At 45.1% G+C, this 24,084-nt stretch overlaps 2 protein-coding genes across 6 annotated transcripts; one reads left to right on the top strand and one right to left on the bottom strand.

Annotated features, from left to right (window-relative positions):
* Positions 1-110: 110 nt before the first annotated feature.
* On the top strand, positions 111-5,552 carry LOC124174512 (probable ATP-dependent RNA helicase DDX46). Its single transcript, XM_046553732.1, has 9 exons — positions 111-316; positions 406-600; positions 994-1,141; positions 1,249-1,563; positions 1,726-2,053; positions 2,204-2,802; positions 2,955-3,478; positions 3,593-4,124; positions 4,265-5,552. The coding sequence occupies exons 1-9, from the start codon at positions 297-299 to the stop codon at positions 4,685-4,687; spliced, it is 3,084 nt and encodes a 1,027-aa protein (XP_046409688.1). The 5' UTR covers positions 111-296; the 3' UTR covers positions 4,688-5,552.
* LOC124174513 (reversion-inducing cysteine-rich protein with Kazal motifs) lies at positions 5,232-23,248 on the bottom strand. Of its 5 annotated transcripts, none has more exons than XM_046553734.1 (8): positions 22,858-23,248; positions 14,348-14,400; positions 9,985-10,068; positions 9,599-9,651; positions 8,352-8,696; positions 7,829-8,264; positions 6,377-7,751; positions 5,232-6,165 (listed from the first exon to the last, which is right to left on the bottom strand). In XM_046553734.1, exons 1-8 carry the CDS (start codon positions 22,867-22,869, stop codon positions 5,782-5,784), a joined length of 2,742 nt encoding a protein of 913 aa, XP_046409690.1. In that variant the 5' UTR covers positions 22,870-23,248; the 3' UTR covers positions 5,232-5,781. The 5 variants fall into 5 exon arrangements, with proteins under 5 accessions (XP_046409690.1, XP_046409689.1, XP_046409692.1 ...); XM_046553733.1 differs by having other exon boundaries at positions 9,599-9,635; positions 22,858-23,247; XM_046553736.1 differs by lacking the exon at positions 14,348-14,400 and having other exon boundaries at positions 9,599-9,635; positions 22,858-23,247.
* Positions 23,249-24,084: the final 836 nt, after the last annotated feature.

The following is a 24,084-nucleotide window of genomic DNA, read 5'->3' as shown; positions in this document are numbered from 1 at the left end:
ACTGGTCACAAAAATTTACCCAGGGGTATCCGTCTTTATTTTCTTACTGCCATCAACCAAAGCCTCAATCATCAGCGCCCTCTGCTGGTGATACGGCGTTTAATCACGTTTGTCGAGCATCTGGCACTGCAGTCCTATGCTGCGGTCTGTGTTGCAGTTAAGCATGGCGGAGGGGTAAACTCGACGTATGCGATTACATACTCCGATTCAAACTATCGAAAATACCTGCTTCACGATTCATACGTGATGTTACATGTTTTATTTCTGTTTCTATAATAGAATCATAATATTGAAAGATGGTTCGAAGCGGTGAAAAGTAAGTTGATCATGGTTTTTATTAAGTAATTCTGAAAACTTTTGAGGTTAAGTTACCAACGCCTTGCTCAATAATAACTATCACTAAAGGGAGAGGCACTACCGAAGGAGGTCCAGGTCCCGGTCTGCATCGCCAGAGAAGAAACGGAGAAGATCCAGGAGCCGAGACCGAGAAAGAGAAAAGACTCGTCACAAGGAACGTCGAAGCCGATCCAGGGAAAGAGAGCGCGAAAGGGGCGATAGGAAGGAACGTACGGACAGGGAAAGAGAACGTGATAGAAAACGGTTTGATACAGTTATTATACGTAACCTTGTTAAGACTCTGTATTAACATCTCCGCTATTGTTATATAATCTGTTCAATGCTTTTCATTCAGAAATGATATTCAAGTTTATGAACTTGGATGATATGACATACACTTTCAGCACTGCAACGTGCGTGAACATTCGTAACGCGGAGTTGTTTTCTCATGTACGAATGCAGATAAATCATCTTTCTCATAAAGTATTCCAATCCATCATCAGGGGTTCTATTGAAAATCTCAAGAGGCATAATGAAGTTTGCCGAAATCGTACATTTCCCGCATACTTAGATGTATAAATTGTTGGACATTCGTCTTAGAAATAATAATATAATAATTCAATAATCTATTAAAATTGATTGTTTTCGGTATACTAGTGGCGACAGTAAAGAAAAGCGTCTTACAGGCTCAAAATCCTCGCGCTCGGGTAAAGATCGATCGAACAGATCACGGTCACGAGAACGTAAGGACAAAGACAAAGGTGACACTGAGGATTTGCCATTTGACCACACAAAATTGGATAAGGTATATTTTATATCTTTTTTGATATCTTCTATTATATGATGTCGACTGTGAACTACTCCTATATAAATTTGCTGTGTAATTCATTCTAAATTTAACTTACTCATTAGGAGGAGGAACAAAAAAGGCTGGAGTTGGAAATGCAAAAACGACGTGAAAGAATAGAAAGATGGCGTGCCGAAAGAAAGAAAAAGGAATTAGAAGCTACCAAAAAGGATGGAAAATCGTCTATCTTAGCAAACCTTCAGCTTCCTATGAAAAAATGGTCCCTAGAAGACGACAGCGATGAAGAGACTCCCGTCATCCTCAACAGTACCAAAGAAATTAAGGAAGAAGGAGATATCAAAGAAGAACTCGAGGTGATACCAGAAGAAATTAAAATACAGGAAGAAGAAGTTGATCCTCTCGATGCTTTCATGGCTGAGGTAAATTATCTCAGAATTCCCAAGAACTTGCATAGTCTACATTATCTTACGCAATCTCCTTTCTTTTACTACAACAATGTGCTTGAACCATCCAAAGATACTTGAAACATTATCGCACTCCCCTGCCTAAAAGTCAAGAATAATGCCTTGTAATACTTACAGGTTCAAGAAGAAGTACGAAAAGTTAATAAACTAGACCCTAACCGATCAAAACCGACCAATAATGGAACAGGTACTGGAAACACACAGAGTGGTGGAGTGGTTATAGTTACTGGTGTAGCTAAAAAACAGGTTGCAAAGCAGAAGGGAGAATTGATAGAACAGAATCAGGATGGATTGGAATATTCTAGTGAAGAAGAAGGTGAAAACCTTCACGAAACTGCTGCTGGAATAGCCAATAAACAAAAACGTGAGCTGGCCAAAGTTGATCACGCAGCAACGGAATATCAACCGTTCAGAAAAGCGTTTTACGTTGAAGTTCCTGAAATTGGTAAGTAATATGGCCATGCATGAAATTTCTGACGAGTAGTTTATCAAGCATTTTGCATGACGTATTTTTCCTAAAAATGAAAAGATTCAATGCAAATTCACATCTAATATTGGCTCATAACTGAATAATTATACTTTATAATGTTTACAGCAAGAATGACGCCTGAAGAAGTAGAAGTATATAAGGAGGAGCTTGAGGGAATCCGTGTAAAGGGAAAAGGTTGTCCAAAGCCTATCAAATCTTGGGCCCAATGTGGGGTCACAAAAAAGGAGTTGGAAGTATTAAAAAAGCTCGGTTATGAAAAACCTACACCAATACAATGTCAAGCCATTCCAGCGATCATGTCTGGCCGCGATTTAATCGGTATTGCGAAAACTGGAAGTGGTAAGACACTAGCCTTTCTTTTGCCAATGTTCAGGCACATACTTGATCAAACTCCGTTGGTGGATGGCGATGGACCTATTGCGTTGATCATGACACCAACTAGGGAACTCTGCATGCAAATTGGCCGAGACTCAAAAAGATTTACAAAATCCTTGGGCCTCTCTCATGTATGCGTATATGGTGGTACCGGAATTTCGGAACAGATAGCAGAACTGAAAAGAGGTGCAGAAATCATTGTATGCACACCTGGTAGAATGATTGACATGCTGGCTGCCAACAGTGGACGTGTGACTAATTTGAGAAGAGTGACTTATGTCGTTTTGGACGAGGCTGACAGAATGTTTGATATGGGTTTTGAACCGCAGGTAGGATTAATGAGTTTAAATTAGTTTGAAGAAAAATCCATTGATTTTAATCTTACCTACATATTCAAAATAGTAGTTGCATGATAATTCAGTTGATGAAAAAACAAATTTCTCAGGATTGATAATCATTGTTCGTGTGAGACATTTTCCAGGTAATGCGAATAATGGAAAATGTCAGGCCAGACCGCCAAACAGTCCTCTTCAGTGCTACATTCCCTCGGCAAATGGAGGCCTTAGCTAGACGGATACTTACTCGTCCCGTAGAAGTTCAAGTGGGTGGTCGTTCTGTGGTATGTAAAGACGTTGAACAGCACGTCGTAGTTCTTGAAGAGGATCAAAAGTTCTATAAGCTTCTCGAAGTGCTGGGACATTATCAGGATAAAGGCTCTACAATAGTTTTTGTGGACAAGCAAGAGAATGCGGATACACTGTTGAAAGACCTAATGAAAGCTTCGTACTCATGCATGTCTCTACATGGTGGAATTGATCAGTGCGATCGAGATTCTACTATTATGGATTTTAAAGCTGGTAGAACGAAATTGTTGGTTGCCACTTCAGTTGCAGCCAGAGGACTTGATGTAAAACATCTCGTTCTTGTCCTGAACTATGACTGTCCAAATCATTATGAAGATTACGTTCATAGATGTGGGAGAACTGGACGTGCTGGAAACAAGGGGTGCGATCATCAGATATATGATTTTCCATCTGAACTGTTGATTGAAGCTCATTTCTACTCTGAAAAATCAATCTGTCAAGTTATCTAAGTTTGAACATTCTCTTTATGCCCTAGATATGCTTACACGTTTATCACACCTGAACAAGAAAGATATGCGGGTGATATTCTACGTGCTCATGAATTAGCAGCTGTACCAGTTCCGGAACCGTTGCGTCAACTTTGGGAAGGTTACAAAACTCGTCAGGCAGCTGACGGTAAGAAAGTACACACCGGAGGAGGTTTCAGCGGGAAAGGTTTCAAGTTTGATGAATCAGAGGCAGCTCTGGCGAATGAAAAGAAGAAATTCCAAAAAGCTGCGCTAGGTTTGCAAGACTCCGATGATGAAGACATTGAAAATGACATTGATCAGCAGATCGAAAGTATGTTAGCACCAAAGCGAACTGTTCGCGAAATTTCCAGGCCATCCGTGGCAAATATTTCTGTTCCTGGACAACCTGTACCAAGTGCTACAGACAAATTAGAACTTGCGAGGAGAGCCGCATCTAAAATTAACATTGCCAAAAATCTGGGTGCTGAGGCAAAGGGGGCAACTCAACAAGCTGCAGAAGCTATTCTCAAGGGTGCAGGTCCTACAAACCTTATCACCGTAAGTTTATCTGACTGGTATTATTTTATTATACGAAGAACCTTCAAAATTTTTAAATATTAATAAATCATGAAATAAGAATGAAATTAATTTCACAATTCATAACTAAATTGGTAAATAACAAAAATTGATTTTATCAGGCCAAGATAGTAGCTGAGCAACTCGCTGCAAAGTTGAATACGAAACTGAACTACCAACCGAGAGAAGAAGATCTTGTCGAAGGGGAGGGTGAACCTGGTGAACAGACTTTCCGAAAATATGAAGAAGAGCTTGAGATCAATGACTTTCCGCAACAAGCGAGGTGGCGCGTTACAAGCAAAGAAGCTCTCGCTCAAATTTCGGAATATTCAGAAGCCGGACTCACTGTTCGAGGGACATATATCACACCAGGAAAAGCTCCGCCGGAAGGTGAAAGGAAGTTATACCTTGCAATTGAATCGACCAGCGAATTGGCTGTCAGTAAAGCAAAGGCGGAGGTATCCCGACTTATTAAAGAAGAACTCATTAAACTCCAGTCGTCGGGAACGCACACAGGATCGCGGGGACGATATAAAGTTTTATAATTTGTACGGTTTTCTATGTATAATGTTACCCGCACCGGATTAATCCAGGAAATAGTTTTTGTACACCGAGTACAGTTTGAATCAATGATGATTTCAATACAATTCTGTATAATATGAATTGAATAATTCAATCTATACATGTATCGTAAGATGCAAAACGTTGGTATTTAAAAATAAAAAAAAAAGGAAAAATTGACACGAACGGAATCCATGTTTCTTATACAGCCTGAAAAATATTAACTCACCCCATTCATCTACAATGGTTGAAGAAGCAAATGCTAGTACCACACACAATACGTTATGACAAGTAATATAATAAGTGCAAAAATTGACAATAACAGTTTTAAGAAATAGCTAATTTTTAAGAATATGAAGTAACAGTCTTATAATTTTTTATAAGTGGAAAATGTTTCGGTGTCCGAATCATCACAAATTTTCATTCACCTAGTATGTTGAGGCCTAGAAACTGGGATAGCACAATCAAAATGTTGTAAGACGAACCATTTAGGCAGAAGACAGATTTCTGTGTGATTTTTACTAGCACTGCTTATCCCACAATGTTTTAGCTGCAATTTCATCTCTACATGAAGTTGAAATCTGTAATCAAATTGCAGTTCTCTTAGATTGGTGAATTTTCGTTAATAATGCGAGAATCTGCTTACAGCAGCAACTTGGTATGATCGGAAAATAATTTTATTTTACAACACTAATAATTTAAAATTATTACTTTACAGGTATATTCATGCACCATTGCCTATAACTCTGCATTTCTCTTTCTATTCTTTGGTAATATATAAATTGAAAAGTACTTCCTATACTACATTAAACTATGTAGGCACTAGGAGGATCACAGACTTGGAGCGAACGCAACGCAAAAATGCATTCGTAATGGGTCAATATGTGTCATAGCTTAATCTGATGTAGAATAAACTATTAAAGTCAACTTAAAGTTTCATTTCTTTGTCATCTCTGAAGTCACTGCACTGTCAAATGCCTGTTCAGACAACCGTCACGTAACGTACAAAATTGGTACACAACCGAGTGACAAACGTGCGATCTCCGTCGACTTCCAGTGTCCGTTGACCAACGCATGCCTAATACGATCCCAAAAGCAGCATCATCGCAAATGAAAGCATGGCAATCCATGATCGGTTGGACGAGGAACCGGACACATGGCCGTGCATTATCTCCGCTCTTGTCAACGAGCCGAGTGGCACTTCTGCCAATATCTTAGGACTCCTTTCCGAAATTCGTGTTACAAGCTTTTCAATCTCGGCTATGCATGCTTGCAACTGAAGTGCCGATGGCTTCGTAGGGAGCGGTTGATTGATTACGAATATGTCTCCCTCGGGGGTCAACGCGCCCCTCAGCATGCACTGCGATACTTGAATCTGTCGCCCCAGGGCAACGATCATAGCACCCAGCGTTACTGCATCCCGGTCCAACTCTTCATCCATCACGTGCAAGATCCTATCAAGCTGTAAAAGAACAAGTAGATGCGGGCCTTGTCTTAGATTTGAAAAGCACGACTTGGAAAAGAAATGATACAGGTATAACAGGATTTAAACTATCTAACGATCCGCACTCTAAATATCACTATTAGAAACCCTATTGTCAAGATCTGACCGAAACCCTTGACTGAACAGTTTTTACTCCTCTCAAATGCGCTGAAGAATTCTAAATTCTCACCTGCTTCCGAGAGTAGAATAATCTCGCGGCTCCTCCGCACACGGGGCAGCAAGCACCGGGGGGAGTGACGCCGATACAATTGGGGGCAGCTAATGGTGGGCATTCTACGATCTCTCCGCATCGTTGTATCGCCACATTGCCAACGAGTCCCACAGCAATGCAAGGTCCCACGTAATCGACCGACGTCCCAGCTCCCCATGCGGAGCACTCGTTCGGATAAACTTCGCCGTTTATACCGCACACGGGACCGCGAAGACTGCATCCCTGGAGGCACGGCCCTCTGTACCCAAGTGCGGCACCGGCGCGAATCAGAGCACACAAGGAAGCGTGCTCTCTGTTATCCTTATCGCAGACGGGACCATTCGTATCATGACGAAGATCACAGTCGAGTGAAACGCACTCGTGCTGGGCACAGGGCTTGTGGATATTCGATAAGCATACGCGGGGCCGTCGAACGCATTTTTCCGTACTGTCGCATGGGTCCGGAGTGCATGGATCCCTGGATGAACAGCTGCCGAATTCGATCTTGTTCATCCGAACGCCAAAGCATTTCGCCAGGCAAGCCGATGCGAATGTAACCCCGAGTCTTCCGCATACGGGGACATAGTGGGCCGGACAATCACAGGGTAAGGAGGCCGCCCTGAAATCGCCGCAGCTTTTGCGAGAGCACGTAATCTCACCTTCGAAACAGGTGCACGGATTACACTCGAGGTAGAAATTCGATCTGTGCGTGACAAACCTGTCTTGAACCCAGCAGGAATTGAAGCTGAAACAGTTGAGGTCTCTGCACTTTTCCAGACCGTGCAACGTGCACTTGCAAATTTTCAGACAGCCTTGCTGCTCGGCTCTCGGAACCTGGACCCAAGTGCCCAGAGGGACCGTTTGCTTGGAAATTTCACCCAACAAACAACTAGCTACGCACTGATGAATCTTCGCGGCGTTCGGATGCAGAATGCAGACCTGATTAGGCAGGCAAGGATTCGGCAGGCAGGGTGTCGTGATGTCCTCATCGGGTAAAAGCGTTACTCCGAACTCCGGGGAATCTTCGAGGTATGGTTTCAGCGAGACACACGGCATGTCTTGACGCGGAGGGGAGAGTTTTGCGCACAACGTGGCCGCCGTGTGTGGTCCCGTTATCGCCGACCAATCCACGCACCCTGAAAGAAGCTCCAAGCAGTCGTCTCTGCAAAGACGCGTTTCGTGAATCCGCGATTCGCACGGACGCAATTGAAACAAACAGGCCGCTGCGCGAAGCGTTTTAACAGGACACGAGGGTGCAGCTCTTACTGGTAGCCCCAATCCTGTTATCACACCGCCTCGAACCCAATGATCGGCTTCCCATCGTGCAGCGTTGTCCGCGGTCGCTGAACACGTTCTAAAGAACAGAGATCAAAGTTACTCGCTTTTTTTTATTCATCCATAGTGACGCAACAATACGTTTTGCACAATTACCTGAACAACGTGGTCGGCCTGTCATTGTACCGTGAGCAATAGCTCAGCCCGGAGCATCCCGGCTCGCATGGATCGTCTGAATCGTCTAGACACCTTCTAAGCTCCCCTTCCATGGGGGACGATAGGCACTCGTTGTCGAGTTTCGACCAAGCCGACTCCCAGTCTGCTTGAAACACCCGCCAGCATAATTTTTTGCAATTTGATGTATAGGCTCGGTAACAGCACGAGAGTTTCGCAGCATCTAGGGGAAGACGCGGGGGTTCCGGAGCGGTTGTGGTCTTCATTATACACCCCCATATCGGCGAGTGAGGCAATATCAGACCACATTTTTTCTCCAACGTATCGAAAATATCCTGATTAGTAACCGCCGTGCGCAAAGTACTCCGACAGCTTTCTAAACATTCGATGCTTGTGGCTTCGTCGCAGCAGTGTAAATCTGACGGGGGGAAAAACAGAGTTGAAAAATTATCCATACATTTAAAGAGACGGTAATCGTTTGTTAACGAAGGCATCGGAAGCTTACATTGCTTTGGATTTTCGGCACTCTCAGCTTCAGCAACCGTTTTCAAACACTTGGGCATTTGATTCTGGCAATTGTTTGCGCTCAGCTTACGCGAAGACTGTTTTCCAGGATTGTGAAAAGCCGTTCTGCACACACCCCGGCACGTCTCATTCGTCACATTGCTGCAGCATCTTTCGCTTTCTTCCTGCTTCTCCAAGCACGAGAACAATTCCAATTCATCACTCTGCCTGCAATCTGCATCTAAATCCGACCTGCTGCCTGCCAAAGCACATTTCATCCCACAAATGAAGTTCTGCGACAAATGACAGCATCCTCTGCCCACCCAGTTCTCATTCTTTCGCGCTTCTGTAATGAAAAATGTTTATCTGTGATGCTGCTTTGTGTGTTACTTTATGATTCACCGCTGATATTATTATCGATATTATCATTATTGCCATGTTATGTTCTGTGGCTCCTACGGCTATATCTGCGATATCGTCTTCTACTAGAAGAACAGCACTGAATAATATTTATTACACTCCATTTGCATCTCGCCAAAGAATAGAAAGCATTACGCATAGCAGCGACTTTGACATGCCGATATACATTGCAGATAAACTGCTCGGTCACAGGTCAAGTAAGCTAAATGTTATCCATTGCACGGCTTATGTCTGAGAAAAAGCAAACTATTTAAATTTCGAATATGCATACAAGAGAAGAGGACAACTTTGACTAAAGTACATGCAGGCGAGCCGTTGTGCAAAAAGCAAGCAAACTGGCAGCGGAGGATTGTAGCAAAGACAATTATTTGAAGACTACAAGCCATTCTTGAGATATTGACCCCACCGTTTACAATAATTTTTTTTATCGCGGTACCATGATTAACAATAAGTACGAGTAGGTATGAACTAAGGATTTTAAAAAAGTGTCGACAATGCGAAGTAATGAAATGGCAGTATACTGATTGACATAGGCGTTTAGTCAGGACATTATGTAAATGGAATGTTTAAATCGCGTCCGCGATGTAGCGTTGAAAGAATAATTCAATATCGGTGGGCGTCGGCGACGCACATTATCCTGCAATCAATCTTGAGGGCAAACACCCGGTCGGCAGAGCCCGGTAGTAAGGCAAACGATCTCGATGTACCGAGTAGCGCTTGAAAGTATCCCATGACTCTCAATGGAATGGCAAAGAAACAATCAAGAACGATTTTCGGTGCATAAGTACGGGTGCGTGTGTGTATAAAGTACTGCAAGAAGCTACTTACTTTCCACCGTTGAGTTGAAGCAGTCCCAGAACTCGGTCTGAAATAAGTTCGCGCTTTAGACGAAAATAGAAAGGTATATAAAACTGTTGAAACGTGAAACTATTCGCATTTTCAAGTTCTTGCGGGTATGCATGAATCAAGATTATAATGGATGTGAAAAAGTAGGGATCAGGTTGCATCCTGCCTTCGCATTCATCTTTTATTGAACGCGATCTAAACGTGTTGGGTAACACCACGAGGTAACACCATTGTCATCATTTTCTACGGTGATATGTATAGGAACTGGCACTCCACAACGTGCCACCGGTCAAATGTGAATGCAATACCTGGGGTACAATGCGAAAAGAGGAGAAAAGAATTCAATAGATCAATTAAACGCGGCTTACCAGTTCCGCCGAACAAAGCTGCGAAAGGTTCCGACTCGCCTCCTCTCTGATCTTCGGGTCTGCTCCGATCTCGACCAATCGAATCTGGAGAAATGAAAACCGTTAGTCGTGATAGTCTTGCAAGAATATTTCACGTGTATCGAGGAATGTAGAAAAGTGGGGTTTTTAATTTATCGCGTCGCGTTGGAGAGACAAAACGGTTGGCTCCTTCTGATCGTTGAAATTTGCGTGTAACTTGATAGCGCGACTGCTGTTAATAGCTGAGACCTTGTATACAGCAAAAAGGAGTCCGGAATCTGTGGACATATTTACGAACACCGTCACGACGGGAGAGGCTTCCTCCTTGGCTGCGGAGGTGAATATCAATTATGGAGAAGGAATTGGAGACCTCACGTGGCGTATCGCGTGCTCATTCAAAATTCAATAAATGTCTCTGAGACGAGGACGAGGCATCGCGCGTCCGTTTCTTCATGTATTCCAAATCACGTGGCAACTCATGTTGGTTTTCTACGACCACCAACGGTTCCAGCGAACTGTTCGTGTCGTTCGAACGACTACGTACGACGGGAACTTAAGTCTGCGCAGAGGTCAGAAGCGACCACCTTCACCATAAGTCACTGTCCGCCTCCGCTGATTCGATTTAACCTCGACCCTCGACCCAGTCATCGCTGGTTCTGCAAGGGACACAAGGCGAAGGGATTCTGAATTCAAAAATGACCCCATGAAAAAGAATATTGTATCCAATTTCGTCCGCAAGGTTCCATCCTTCTCGCCCGTTGACATCCGCAGCGGACGATTGCTCCGGTTTAATCAGGGGATGTCAACGTGGCGTTTGTATACATTAAGGCTGCAGGACGAGGATGGCCTGTGGAGGAACGACGCAAAGCGTCGCGACGCGAACCCGCGTATTTTCGTCGCGTGTATTCTCGGAGGTATGTGGAACACGGATGGCGTAAAGACGGTCTGGAGCCATAAGACAACACGAGGCTTCGCGATGACCCCCCATTGTCAGATACTCGAGCTTCCCGAGTTCGGGTGTATGATAAATTACGAACCCTACTCGCTACCGGGTGACCTTGACACCTGTTCGAAGGACTCTGAAAATGGTACGCCTGATATCGACCTCGGAATCATTGCCATTTACCCAACGTGCAAATTTCTGGAATCAATTTTCGACGACGAAATGTGCTTGTCACATTACCGGCACAATTGTTTTCGTAAATTTGTTACTTCGTTGAAGTTTTTTCTCGACTCATACCGTACCCGGCAATACGGTAGCAGAGTTTCGGATGAATTTATCCAAGTGAAGAACTTCGTTAGGTATAATAATCAGACGAATCCAAGTCGTTTCAATCTTCTTTAGTCGGCCACATTTATTTGCGCGTGTTTCGAAATTCCTTATCCGAGAATATGGTAGGTATATAAAGGTGATTATAAATCTATCATACGCATACACAACTTGCGCGACGAGTAACACATCCCGTGGATAATTAACGGCGTCGTTAACGACGAGGGTGATGCAGTGATCGCTCAGCCACTCGGTGTATCCAAACTGAGATATAAGTGTTACGTGCAGCGGCTATGAAAATACCAGTGCGGGAGTATATGAAAAATTCTAACAATCACATATGATATATAAGTACGCGAGTGATTTATCCACCGACGCCCGAGTTACTTTGTGCGTTTCTTAAATCAACCGCAACGTACGCGATACGTAAAACACCCTGCGGAATCCGGTTAATGTGATTCTGCACGTGCCTCTTGTCGCGAAAAACGAACGTACGCACGCTATTTTAGTTCCTTTTGATCCGCACTCGGGTTTAGAAGAGCGTCTCTCTCGCCTTCTCTCTTTTTCCAGACTTTGCGAGCTCGTGCCCACGCTACGCGACGCGCGGCGAGCGATTGCGCCACGGTGTTGAACATCGCTGGTTTTTGGGGCCCCTCAAAGACCCTGCAGCAGCTTCTTTCGTCGCTTCTCGGACCCGCGGCCGAAACTATCGTGCCTAAACGTCGTAAATATTACCCCGGGGGTATTTGGAAGAAAACACCCAACAGCCAACATACGGCAGGACGCGCGTACGTGCGCCAAGATTCAGTTGCGCTTCCACGGGCCTTGGGCCCTTGTGTAAGAATCGGTTATGTACCTACTAACGTAGAGGACGCGGGCTGCCGGTCCGCGGGTTTCTACCTCGGATCCACGAGACTTCCGGTTATTTTACTTTTAGATTCCTAAGCAGGAAGTCCTCATCAGCGTTAGGCCTAACGCGAAGATCTGTCTTTTGCCTCGTGTTGCATACAGCATTGCCGTGCTGCAGCAACTGTAAGCTATAGCTGCAGGCGTAGACCGATTGTCTCATTGTGTATCCCCGGAGTGCTTACGGCAATGCGTTATCGTGTCCACTGTTTTTACTGCCGCTTGACTTTTTCCTAGCAACGGCCAACCGAGTGCAGGGATTTCCTCCCAGCGCTTGTAATAATACAACCGAGACAGGGAAGGAACTATGAGACGTAACTTGATCTATGTTTGACGGAAAATGTACGTTCTGTTATATATGTATATAAGGTATATATAATGTAAAATATTCTAGCTACTTATGGTAATAAATTGTTACAACAGAGAGAGCTCTGTGTTGTGCTACGCGTGTATTTTTGTTCTATAATTTAGAAATATACCGTTTGGATTTATCAAAGCGACTCGCTGTAGGGATATAATGCAGCTGACGCGTCGTGTCGCGCGGCGTGCGGCTCGCGTGTGTATATATAGTTGCATACGTAGGTATTTAGCGTTTGAGTCCTCATCGCGCGTTTCAAGAATATTATCCTATTTGTGTAAATAACAGATAGGCAGCGTTAAAAGAAAACTGTTACTTTTCTAAAACAAACGAATATCTCGGCTTATACAGGCCGCAAAGCGCGGTGGAGGCTATAAAGATTAAATTTATACCCGCGCGAGTCGGAGACGCAAAGTTGATCTAAAATTCTTTTTAATCCGTTCTCTTTTTCCCCCCAAACTCCCGGACTGTCTATACGCAGAGGAAACGAAGATAAGGAATGTCGTAAAAACTTGCAGTATTACAGACATGTACGTGTTTGGTTTTTTTTTTTTTTTTTGTTCCTACTTTCTTCTCCTCTTTTAATTTTCTTCTTTTTCGGTTTACTTCACGTGGTAACAGGACACCACGCATACCTAACGCGTAGAAACAGTATCAGTGATATCAAAAACCCGCGGCTTATTTTCCGAATCCAGTTATAATATTTGCGTATGAATGAGCCGGCGCCCCGCTGCTCCTACGTAAATCTCTCAGCGGGTCCAACGCCATCGATACCATCTCCGCTCTCGCTTCGGGGCCCCAACAGCAGTCACCAGGCCCAAAATCGTCCCACGTTGCAACGAGCGTATAGTACACAACGAGAATCAGTTTCAAGCTCACAGAGATCCTTCGGTCCACGAAACGATGAATGATTTCCGCGAGAAACGGTATTAATGTAATGGTAAAAATTGTTCGAGCCTCCCGTAATTTTTGCATAGTTCGCATTAATGCAGGGGATCTTCGGAGAAAAAAACGACGAGTTCCGGCGGGAGACTAACCCGACACCTGAGCAGCCCTTTTCAAGTTTTCACCCACGTGCAGGGCCCATTCCTCGATGGATTTACGGACCGGATAGCCGAACCAGACCCGATGTGCCACCCGCAGCCTGGCATGCACTCGGACTTGGCAAAGAGACGAGTGGAGGAGATGGCTGAGTTTTATGTAGGTGTGGAGGGTTCGTATATAGCCGTACGCATACGCAGAACGGCCGATCAATCGGGGCTTTATTTTATTTACAATCCATCGTCTCTGGCTCTCCGCAACTCTAGTTTGAATATTTATGTTCGCGTGATTTCATCGCGCGCTCGATTGAACCGTAGGTATACTGCAGCTCAGCTCTGGCTTTGATCCGTTAGCTTTAACGAGGATCGATTCATCAATCCGGGCATATCCGACGATTAAAATGTTCACCAGCCTCGAGGAGCCCTGTAGAGCGTGATGTGATTCGGCTGACAATATAACCGTGATATTGCGAAGATAAAGAAACGCCGACGTCTAGGATGACCGAAAGCTCGCGCGCAAAACCGATTAATCGAAGTGTTTATATTACAGGCATACGCCGCGTTTGAATTGATCGCTTTACCGCCGGTACGTATCTGTTATTCACGTCGGTTACTCTCCGTCCAAGAACACGTGGCTAACACGGTACTTTTTCTCGCGTCGAAGAGCTCGAGTTACTCCTTGGATGTTTCAACTTCACCACGTGCATGTTATAGGTAGGTACGTAGAAACTGACTCTGCAAAGTGTAGTAACTTAAGTGTGTTCGACGTACCTTTGAACAAACACTGCGACAGGAACCAGCCGCCAAGTGGCAACAGAGAATCTCTGCAACAGACAATAACAACGAAGTGACGTTAGTGAGGGGTAAATGAAGTGGACAAAATGGGACCATACCTCTCGACCCTCGTCCGTACGCAGGGCCCAATTGAGAAAAGCCAGAGTCGGTGGTCTGCCTTGCGTCAGGACCCGGGCTGACCAGCGGGACAGCTATTCCCGGGGCATGTGGGCCCGATCCGTCAAATCTCGAGGGCCCACCCGTATCCCGAGCCCGGAAAACCTCTTATTTTATCCAAGTGAAATTTAGGCGAACCCGGATGAGAGTCTCTTCTTCGCGGTATGGACGCATAGACCGTGATACATGTTCGTAGAGGGCATCGGTATAATTCCATCGTTTTACATGCGTGTGTCCGCGCATAGCGCATAGGTCCACCAATTAAGTTTAATAGACAATAATTAGTCCGCCAACCTCCGTTTTCTCATCACTCGTTTCGCCCCCGCCGCCCCATCGCAATCCATCGTATGTTCGTTGTATACCTACTGTGAAATTAACGTCATGCACTTTGTCGTCCGAGGAATAATGAGAGCTTCTCTGCCTCGACGGTCGGTTCGATGAAATTTCTCTGGAAGTATTCAACGATACGCGACTACGCGATATGTAAATAATCAATGCCATTCGTGCATTATGTAAGCCCGATCCTTGTAGTAGGTACCTACCTATAACGGCTTCGAGTAAAGCATAGACCGACGATGGGACTCGTTCGAATGATTTTTACGGATCGTACTTGCGGGTCGACAAAGTAGCTTCATTTGATGTTTCAACGAAGGCTAATGACCCTCTCCATTAAGGGGTTAGTGATTAATAACGCAACTCGCGCTCAAAGATCGTTCATCGTGTGCACCGCGCACACACACACACGGATGCGAATGTAAATATAGGTGCGTATAGAGCTATCGGCGTCCCCGTTTAGGTACGCGATGGGAAGGTTCAAAGGCACTGCCAATAGTCGAGTTATTATAACTTTGAAGGCTCGCCGGGCGAACCGGAAGTCTTTGATTTTCACCCGAGCTGCCGCTCGCCGTTTTTCCCGAGAAGCAGTCAACTATTGCTTATCTGTTCCGAGACACGCACGCGTTACCGCTGCTAGAAACGCGCGACCCAGCCGGCCAAGTGTAAACTTGTAACTGGAGCAGAATTTAAGGGTGTTCGTTGATAGACCTTTCTTCTTGGCTGTCAGGAGATCAAAGGCTTTTTCGGCTCAGTCTCGTAACGAGTCAAAGTAGCCTTTCGTCTCGGACTCCTCGCGTCACCACCGCATGTCACCGATATACGCATGTCGTAATCGAAACGATGCCGCGGACTTAATTGGGTGAATTTCGAATCGAAACCGGGATGTTGTAGCAGGTTAGAAGGTAACTTTGACGGCGCGCAGTGTCTTTGACAGGGGACCCGGACGATGACGCTTGGCGCGTATTATTATTCGTCTGCATCTTAATTAGAAATATCGCTTCTGATGGTAATTAGCGCAACGCTGATTAGCCAAGACTCGACATCCTCCTCCGGTCGGCTCCTCTTACACGGGGCGACGTCTATCCAGCGGTGGTTGGTTGTTGGTTGGTTCGTTGGTTCGTTGGTCGCTCGGTAGGTCGGTTTCCGTCGACTACTGACACGGTGATTGCCGTCGACATACGAAAATAGCTATAACCGAGGAGCGGGTTTCGTACGGTCTCTTCGCGGTCGGCCGGCGAACTCGGTGCGGGTTACCGGCTTACCAAAATTCAAACAGTTAAACAAACGACAGAAGTTCCGAGGACTGCGTGGGCTTTGCCGTCGAATCGGGTTAATCTAGATCAACGACTGCGGGATTCATCCGTGTTCACCTCGCGCCTCTAAGCCCTGGACCGCTAGCGTCACGCCCACCCGTCCCATCGGGCCCAATACCGACTCAATTAACGTTATTCCATTACGGAAGCAATCGAAACTCCATTCGACACACCGATCACTCCAACCCACCTCAGCAGCAGCACCGAAATTTTCTTAGACTTGAGTCGACCCTCATCGCGATCGACGAGACAACGTGGCTGTTTCCGTTCTGATACCTACGTCTTACAATCGGAAACGGACCTCGCTTCCCGGTCGGCGCAAGATTTCATCGGCAAAGGGAAGTTGCGTGTGGGCGACAAGCAGATAAGTCCCTAGTCCCTTTCGGTAGATGGAACCTCGTAAAGAACCCAATATGAGAAACAGTTACGTTACAATGCAGAAGAAGTTCAAACTAACTGGACACCGTACTCGGAAACATTCACGCGGTAATCCCAAACTCTACTGTTTTATCAGCTTCTTATACAAGCCCAACAAGCGGCACTGCCGTGATGGTGATACCATTAGAGCCAATGGCAGGTGGCTTGAGAAGAACGATTCTCGAGGTGACGCTAGAGAGACTCCGAACCCACTTTTAACCGCATGTTGAAGAACCTTATCTAGAAATATGTATACATATAGGCATGGCACGTATTCAACTAAATTTCAGGGCTTAGAACAATACTGGGATTTTGTTTATATTCACCCATTATTATGCGGTTTGGAGTAAGCACATCGGCTGAACGCGGCTGGTGCTGGTACAGCTCGGGATTCCTCGAGCCTGCGATGTTTCGCCCTGAGCAGGCATTCGAGGGGCGAACGACACTTTGGAATATTACCATTCCTAACGAAGCGCGAGAGATTAATCAGCATGGTGTTGCTCTCTTCACCTCATCTTTAGCATGCGCTGCTGAGTATTAAGCAGCCGTCCGCGCTTCCCTTTCTTACACACAAGCACAGCCTCAATTTGGTCAATTACCCGATGACGCCACCCGGCCATGCCGCATTTTTCTCCCCGTCAACCCCGAATTTTAAATTTACAAATTTCTATCCAAAGCATAGGGCAGCGCAGCCGAAGGCCTTGTCTGAGTCGCAATGAATTCAAGCGCGATTAACTCTGCCCCCGTAATGATGATGCGAAAGAAATCGATGTGGCAAAATTGCATCGCCTAAGGTGTAAAGCCACGGATTTTATCCCTCGCATGGTTCAGACTGGTTTAAACTTTCTCGTTGTTCAGTGTCAGTTTCACAAGTCAAGATAATTGCGCCAGTCGTATGGGCCTTGTAGCTACACACCGGAAATGCGGTACCCCATTCCTGTATCCATTTTCCGTTGCACTCAAGACTATAACGACAGTCAGATATTCAACGATTCTCAGAATGTCGCATATATCGGAGATTCTTGTTGAATTTTCAACGCCATTTTTGCATCCTCTTCTTTGCTTTAATGCGGATTACGTGAGATGTAATAAAAATCGAAACCTGACGTTTCACACCTCCCCGTGAGGCTGACGGTTTCCTCACACGGTTCACCTTGTGCAACTACGTACGAACCAAGGAAGTGTCGCTTTGTTGCAAACGTTGCACTTTCTCCGAGTTGGCGTGACAACCGGCACACGCCCAGATGGATTCTGCATGCAGCTCAGCCGGTGTATCTATCCATCCATCCGCGGAATAGTAATTATACGATGACGTCCTTGCGATATATTACCATACAACCGTCCATCGGAACTTAGAATACGCATCATGTCCCAGATCAGCAAGTCGCGTTGGAGTTTCTAACATAGCCGGTACACAAGACCGCGGACAATTAATAAGCTTTCTTCTCGTTGACTATTAACACATTTCCTTGTTACGGCTCGATGCGTACACACGTATGCGATTCGTTGATTCGATCAATTGCCAGATGACGTCACGCCGCGAGAATGTGTCGCCGTGGATCCTCACCGGACCGGCTTATATCGGTGCAGCGGATCCTCTCGTGGATTAATATAAAAAAAATTACAAGAGCGCAAACCTATGCATGCCGCGACGGCGCAGGTTACAGTGCAGTTTACAGTTTACGCCGTATGCCCGGTGTTTACAGGGCACGGTTTACTGCCTGCCTATATACTCCCTGAGACGCAGCTTATGCAGCTGCATGTGTGCTCCGTATCGTTCCGCGACGACGGGGCCGACGACTCGAAAATTTAAAAGTTAACATCCCACGCCATGAGCGTATGCCACTACCGGTCTTTCCGCTATGCGCGTACACCATTGTCTTATAGATATATATCCAGCTATATTGCGTACGTCACATGACCAATGATTGGATATTCAAATTCAATCCTGGGCTTCGATTGCCGCGGGGGCGCGGGGGGGAGTTTCTTTTACAATTTTGATGCGACGAGAAATTATGTTGAGACAAGGGAGTCGCCGTTAAAATTTTATCACCGCATCGCTGAACCAGTAGGTACGATGAACGAGTCGTTGCATCCTTTGAGTAACGAGCGTCGAACGTGTTCGATCATTGTTGTAGCTATGGTAGGTAACACGCGTTCTACTGACCAGATACGTCTCGAAGAGCGTATTGGAAATAAACGGACCACGTCGCTGTAATGGTCCGAGCTATCCGAGTGTCCGTGAGGACCGTTGAAAGCATGCGTGGCACTATCGCTATAATTAGGGACTGTCCACGATGTTATAGGAGCATATCTTTCTTTTTTCTTTCTTTTTTTGTTTTTTTAAATTTTGTCAGGATATGTACCGAATTCAGGACGCGTAGTGTGAAAAATATTCTACGCTGCACAGCCGTGATCGACGAACGTTTCGTTACATGCACATCAGCGTGACGTATGAAAATAGTTTTTTAACTGCGAGGTGGCGTGTTTTTTCTTTTTTTTTTTCATTTATTAACTTATCGTACTCGTTTGTCATGGAACGGTAATTACTGTACCCGTAGTAGCCTTCTGGTGCACTTTTCTAAACCATGCAGGAGTATAACTCTTTTTCGAAAGAGCATTACGATCAGAGCACGAAGGTTAGGAACGGGTGAAACTGAGAAACTAAGTAGAAGAAAGTTTGACGAAAAGCAAAGTGGATGATTCCGTTAAATTGTTTGGTAAATCTCGTGGAAGCACGAGCAGGGTTGAAAAAATTAATTTTATCGTCGTGTTACGCAACGTATACGTTACAGATACAGTAGAGCTGCCAGTTTTTATGGGGTCAGATTTCTGAACTCTTAAATTGAACCGTTCGATACACGCAGCTGGCTTTTTGGCTCCCTCGTAGAATCTAGAAATAACGATTGAGCCAACGTTTTATGAAAAATGAATAACTTTGGCCGAAGAGGACGACGTACGCGTGCCTTTTATTTATCCTACACTAGTCTTATGTAATAATTTATAGTTGTGCCTATAATATAAGCTCGTGAAGCCGAATGTCGGATACGCGCTGACGACGCTCCGTCCGCGTCGGGGCGTCGAGCGTCGGTGCGTGGGCCCGAGAGATGTGTGTCTTGTTTGAGTTTTTCTCTCGCGCGAAGCTGTCACTTGTTTTATGTCTTTATTTATCTTCTGCCCTCGGCGCACCGGCCCGTATCCTTCATACCGGGTGTCGGAGTTCGATTCGTCGATGGGAAACAACCTCTTCTCACCATTGGGTATAATCTTATACGATCAGGCAGGGATCAGCGAATCCTACTAAACGTAAGCCCTTTTAAAGAATCCTGCACCGGGCATCGATCTCGCTGTTCAAATTCCGTCGCAGATTTGCGTTTTTTTTTTCATTTTCAAAGTACGCAGTATATGCTAAACATTTAAAAAACGAACGGAATGAGAGTCGTTTAATCTCTCACCGTAGAGCGATATTCAACAATGGAATAACAACGCAACCGAAATAAAAATTCAATCGTACCAGGCCTGCAGCTCGTCTCCACGAGAAGCTTAGGAGCATCTTACTCAAAAAGCGCATCTCTCCAGCAACCTCTGTGGGGACTGGACCAGGACCGTGCTGCAGTAAGTCACGCCTGGCACTTGTACCGAACAGTTTCACGCTCACTTAAACTCCCATCAGATATCCTCCCAGCTCCCTATGCCGTGCAACCGTCACCGCATGCGACGATTGCATTGAGACGTTCAAGATCCGAGATCCCTCATAACGCATACATAATATTATACATTCGGCGCTTTACTTCAGATATTATTCCACGATGGCGTGTGAATTACGACGTGGGTTACACGGACGTGTAATAATGCGTGATCAGCGATTTTATTCAGAACGGTGGAAGCGAAGATGCGAAAGTGAGGAAATATGACAACATTCTGTGTCTTCCGGTCGAACGAGATTTATCAGACGAATACAGGACGCAGCTTTGGATAGATTTGAAAACTCTGGTCAAGATACTCGGTCGAATCTCGAGTCAAAATGTTTATGGTCCTTGGACGTATTTGGGTTGTACAGCTACCCCTAACACGTCAACTGTAAGTGGCGTACACCTTGTAACGAGTAAACGACCCGACATGTGTAAAGCGTGTAGTATATCGCTGCACCAAGTTGCACCTAAATGGTAAATGAAAATTTCCCCAGTTTAATGACTTCCCGTTTAACCCCGTTGACGTGTATAACTATAAATTTACGATTATACGCACTTGCGCGAAGCCAGAATGCAGCTACCCTACGGACTTCCAACTTTTTTACGACTCGCTGACAAATAACCTTCCCTCCTGTTTCTAAAGCACACTTCTTACACAACGTTTGAGGAAACTGATTTTTATCAAGCCTCAAGACTGTCCAAGAAGTGCAATTTCTTGTTCAATTAATTGATAAAATTTTGTGCGTTTGAAATAAGTTCACTTAACGTTGCTCAAGGTTGACTTCGATAAGTCGTGCTGGAATATGTTTACTAGATATCGTTGAACGCGAGGATGAATTACACCGAACATATGGCCGCGGAGAAATTACTAGTGGTGCAAAGTGTGTGGGACAAAAATTGGAACACCGTTAGCAAACACCTCGGGTAAAGACGGAGGTTTCAGTTCGCCTGATAAATTTAGCAAAAATAAAAGAAGTAGAAGAAGCCAAGTGGGAGAAAAACGAAATGAGACGAAAAGAGAAAAGATAACATTTCGAAAAAAAGAATAGTGGGTCCGATGGAAAGACACGCGCGCGACGGGGACTGCAGTTGTTAATAAGAAAAAAAAAACAGATAATGACTGACAACTATTTATATCCAACGGGGTGCGTAACCGCCGCGTACCGCATTTATGTGCTCGTCGCTCTTTGCCGCGGCTCATTTGAATAGAAGTGCATTTGTGATTTTCACCTTTACTTAAAAACTCCGTCACGGTAATTATCATTCGTCCAATGCATCTTTCATATAGTTAAGCGCATCTGCTGCATTTCATATTTGACATTCGAAATTTCTACAGGAAATGAAAATTGATCCTTCTCAGCGTCTTTGTCGCGGTGAAGATCGCGACTAATCGAATCATAGATCGTTCCGAAGCTGTTTCGTAATATGAACGTTGAGAATGAATTTAACCTAAATAAATGTCATCCATGGTTCGACTTGTAAATTCTAAGAAAAATGCGGAGTATGTCCCGTATAAGCATCACGCAACTATATAACTAATTAAGTAATTAAGCGTGATGTACAGTGCAGATCGAACACGAAGCGAGAGAACATAACGGAGCATGTTGTAGCTGAGTTTTAATAGGGCTGCACACATGAGTAACACCGAGCTTTGAATATCTCGCTGTTTCGTTGTCCAAACCCCGAAAGCATATTCCCCTAATTCATTATTACGCCGACCGCGATAAGCCCGACTATTAACTGAAACATGCCGGTGTTCCTCGTCTTGTCACTTGGCAAGAACCCCACCGACCAACGAACGCGTATGAACATTTACATGTGCACGGTTACATGTGCATGTGCAGCAGTAGGAACGTGTGTTCAAATGAACTCCGGCACACGAATTAAGCTCCTCGGTCCGGCGACTTTGCCGCGTCGAGTTATTACGAGTTAGCTGCACGGTCTCCGATATGGTTATTAAAAGCAAAAAGGAGATAAGAGGGTGGAGCGGGGAGTAAAAAAATGGAAGAAAAAGTAGATTCTCCCGGAGACGCATGTGTCGGGAAGCTGTCGTCGATCTCTTCTTCTACCCATGACAAAGTGTCGAACCCGGGCAAAAGTTCAATGAATCCTCTTTAATATCCTACACTCGTTACACACATCGCTTTTTATTACTTCACCAAAGATAAGCTCGTATCTTTCGATACGACGACGTTTCTATCGCGCTGCTTGAAAGTTTAACGAATGCTTCTACTTTTCATTTTCCTTGTTTAAACTACAAGTCGACGTACATAAATGCGATACCGTGCTCTATGCTTATCCCCGTTATATCAGGTGTCGCATTTGTTTCCCCTCCCCAATTAACCGAATACCATTAACCGTGATCCCCTCGGCCACTTAGCGCGCCCCGGAGAAATCTAATTGCAAAATATGACGATCCAACCACTGCGCGTTGAATACGAGATAAAATATTTTTTCTCGCATTGTCATCGGACGGCATGTGAGTGTTTCGGTTAAATTTTGCCGCCATTTCTCGAGAGGTTTGAATTTTCGCGCGCAAATATTTCTATAATTAAGATAATGAAAGACTCACCTTGTCCAGCATCAGAAAGTGCAGAACCGGCGTAAAAAACGACGAAGAGAGTCAAGTAGGACCCAAAGCTCGGTGTCATCTTGGTCAGAGATCGATGAGGTTCGCTTAATCACCAAGTGTACGTATCGAGTGTAAATAAGCACGCGATGTGCAAAATAAGTATCAATTCAACGAACGGTGGTTATCGGAAGGGTCAGGTGGCGAACTCGCGGTTATTCACATCACGGCTCACATCGTGAATCATGATTCTCGGATCCGTCCCGCGGGTTGCGCTTAATAATGCATTTCACGGATTAGCGTGCCGCCCGATTTGTTGCCGGATGAAGGGACACGCGGTTGTGCGCGTTCGCCGCGCTCGCTCGCTTCTGACTGACTGACTGACTGAGCTTTCGAGCCATTTGAGCATCCGAAAGCTTTTGCCGCGCCTCCTTCACCCCCCTCCCCTCTCCAACTCCGGAGGCCATCGCCATCCTTGAGGAAGAGATCGCGTGGGCGGGCGGGACGCGTGCTCAGTGTCACTCGTGCACCCGATGTTGTGACACTCGACGTTATCCCGTGTCCACTGCACCGTCGGCCGTCCGTCCGTCCGTCACGCTTATTCCTTTTTACTTACTCTCTATTGGGCCAGTCGTTTCGGGCCCCGACTCGTACCTCGTCCGGAAACAGACTTTGAACCTCGAAGATATCCGGTCACATTGTTTGACACCCTCTGTCACTTGTTTGACGAGAAACTGCGCAGTCACTCTACATTTGTCCGCCATCCCATTACACCGACTACCGATTAAAGAAAGAAGTCAGGACAAGCTTTCTCGTCTAGTTCTTCTTTGCTGATCAAATTCTGTATTCAAGTAACTTGGACATTGTCGATTTTTCTTCTTGTGATTTCGTACAGAATGATCGAAACACTCGCAACATTGACTTTTCTGTAACGGAAATTTAGAGAGCTGAACATATGGCACATGCGACTTGAATGCGTGGATGGAGATTGATAATAACTTATCCATCGTAAATGGGTACACCGTATTTCAACGAAGCAAATCCGTAATCAGAGGTATTATTTTATCCTCCTTATGCAAATATCGCGAGGCAAACTTAGAATTTATATCGCGCTCGTATGCGATATGCTGTTTTACGCGACTTGCCTTTTATGCTTGCTGCAAATATGCGGAACGGATTGTTCTACACGTTCTACTTGTACGCAACGCACGTCGGACTTTCCTACGAGTT

The sequence above is a fragment of the Neodiprion fabricii genome, chromosome 1 (genome assembly GCF_021155785.1).
Source record: "Neodiprion fabricii isolate iyNeoFabr1 chromosome 1, iyNeoFabr1.1, whole genome shotgun sequence".
Classification (NCBI taxonomy): domain Eukaryota; kingdom Metazoa; phylum Arthropoda; class Insecta; order Hymenoptera; family Diprionidae; genus Neodiprion; species Neodiprion fabricii.
This window is presented reverse-complemented; position numbering and strand designations above follow the sequence as displayed.

Bases quoted from the DNA above. Each gene is read 5' to 3' on its own strand.
- LOC124174512 (XM_046553732.1), top strand. From the start codon at position 297: ATGGTTCGAAGCGGTGAAAA. The intron at 317-405 runs GTAAGTTGATCA...CTATCACTAAAG, and splicing joins ATGGTTCGAAGCGGTGAAAA to GGAGAGGCACTACCGAAGGA. The intron at 601-993 runs GTTTGATACAGT...TCGGTATACTAG, and splicing joins AGAGAACGTGATAGAAAACG to TGGCGACAGTAAAGAAAAGC.
- LOC124174513 (XM_046553733.1), bottom strand. From the start codon at position 22,936: ATGACACCGAGCTTTGGGTCCTACTTGACTCTCTTCGTCGTTTTTTAC. The intron at 9,636-9,984 runs GTAAGCCGCGTT...AACTTATTTCAG, and splicing joins AGCTTTGTTCGGCGGAACTG to ACCGAGTTCTGGGACTGCTT. The intron at 6,166-6,376 runs GTGAGAATTTAG...GTTCTTTTACAG, and splicing joins TATTCTACTCTCGGAAGCAG to CTTGATAGGATCTTGCACGT.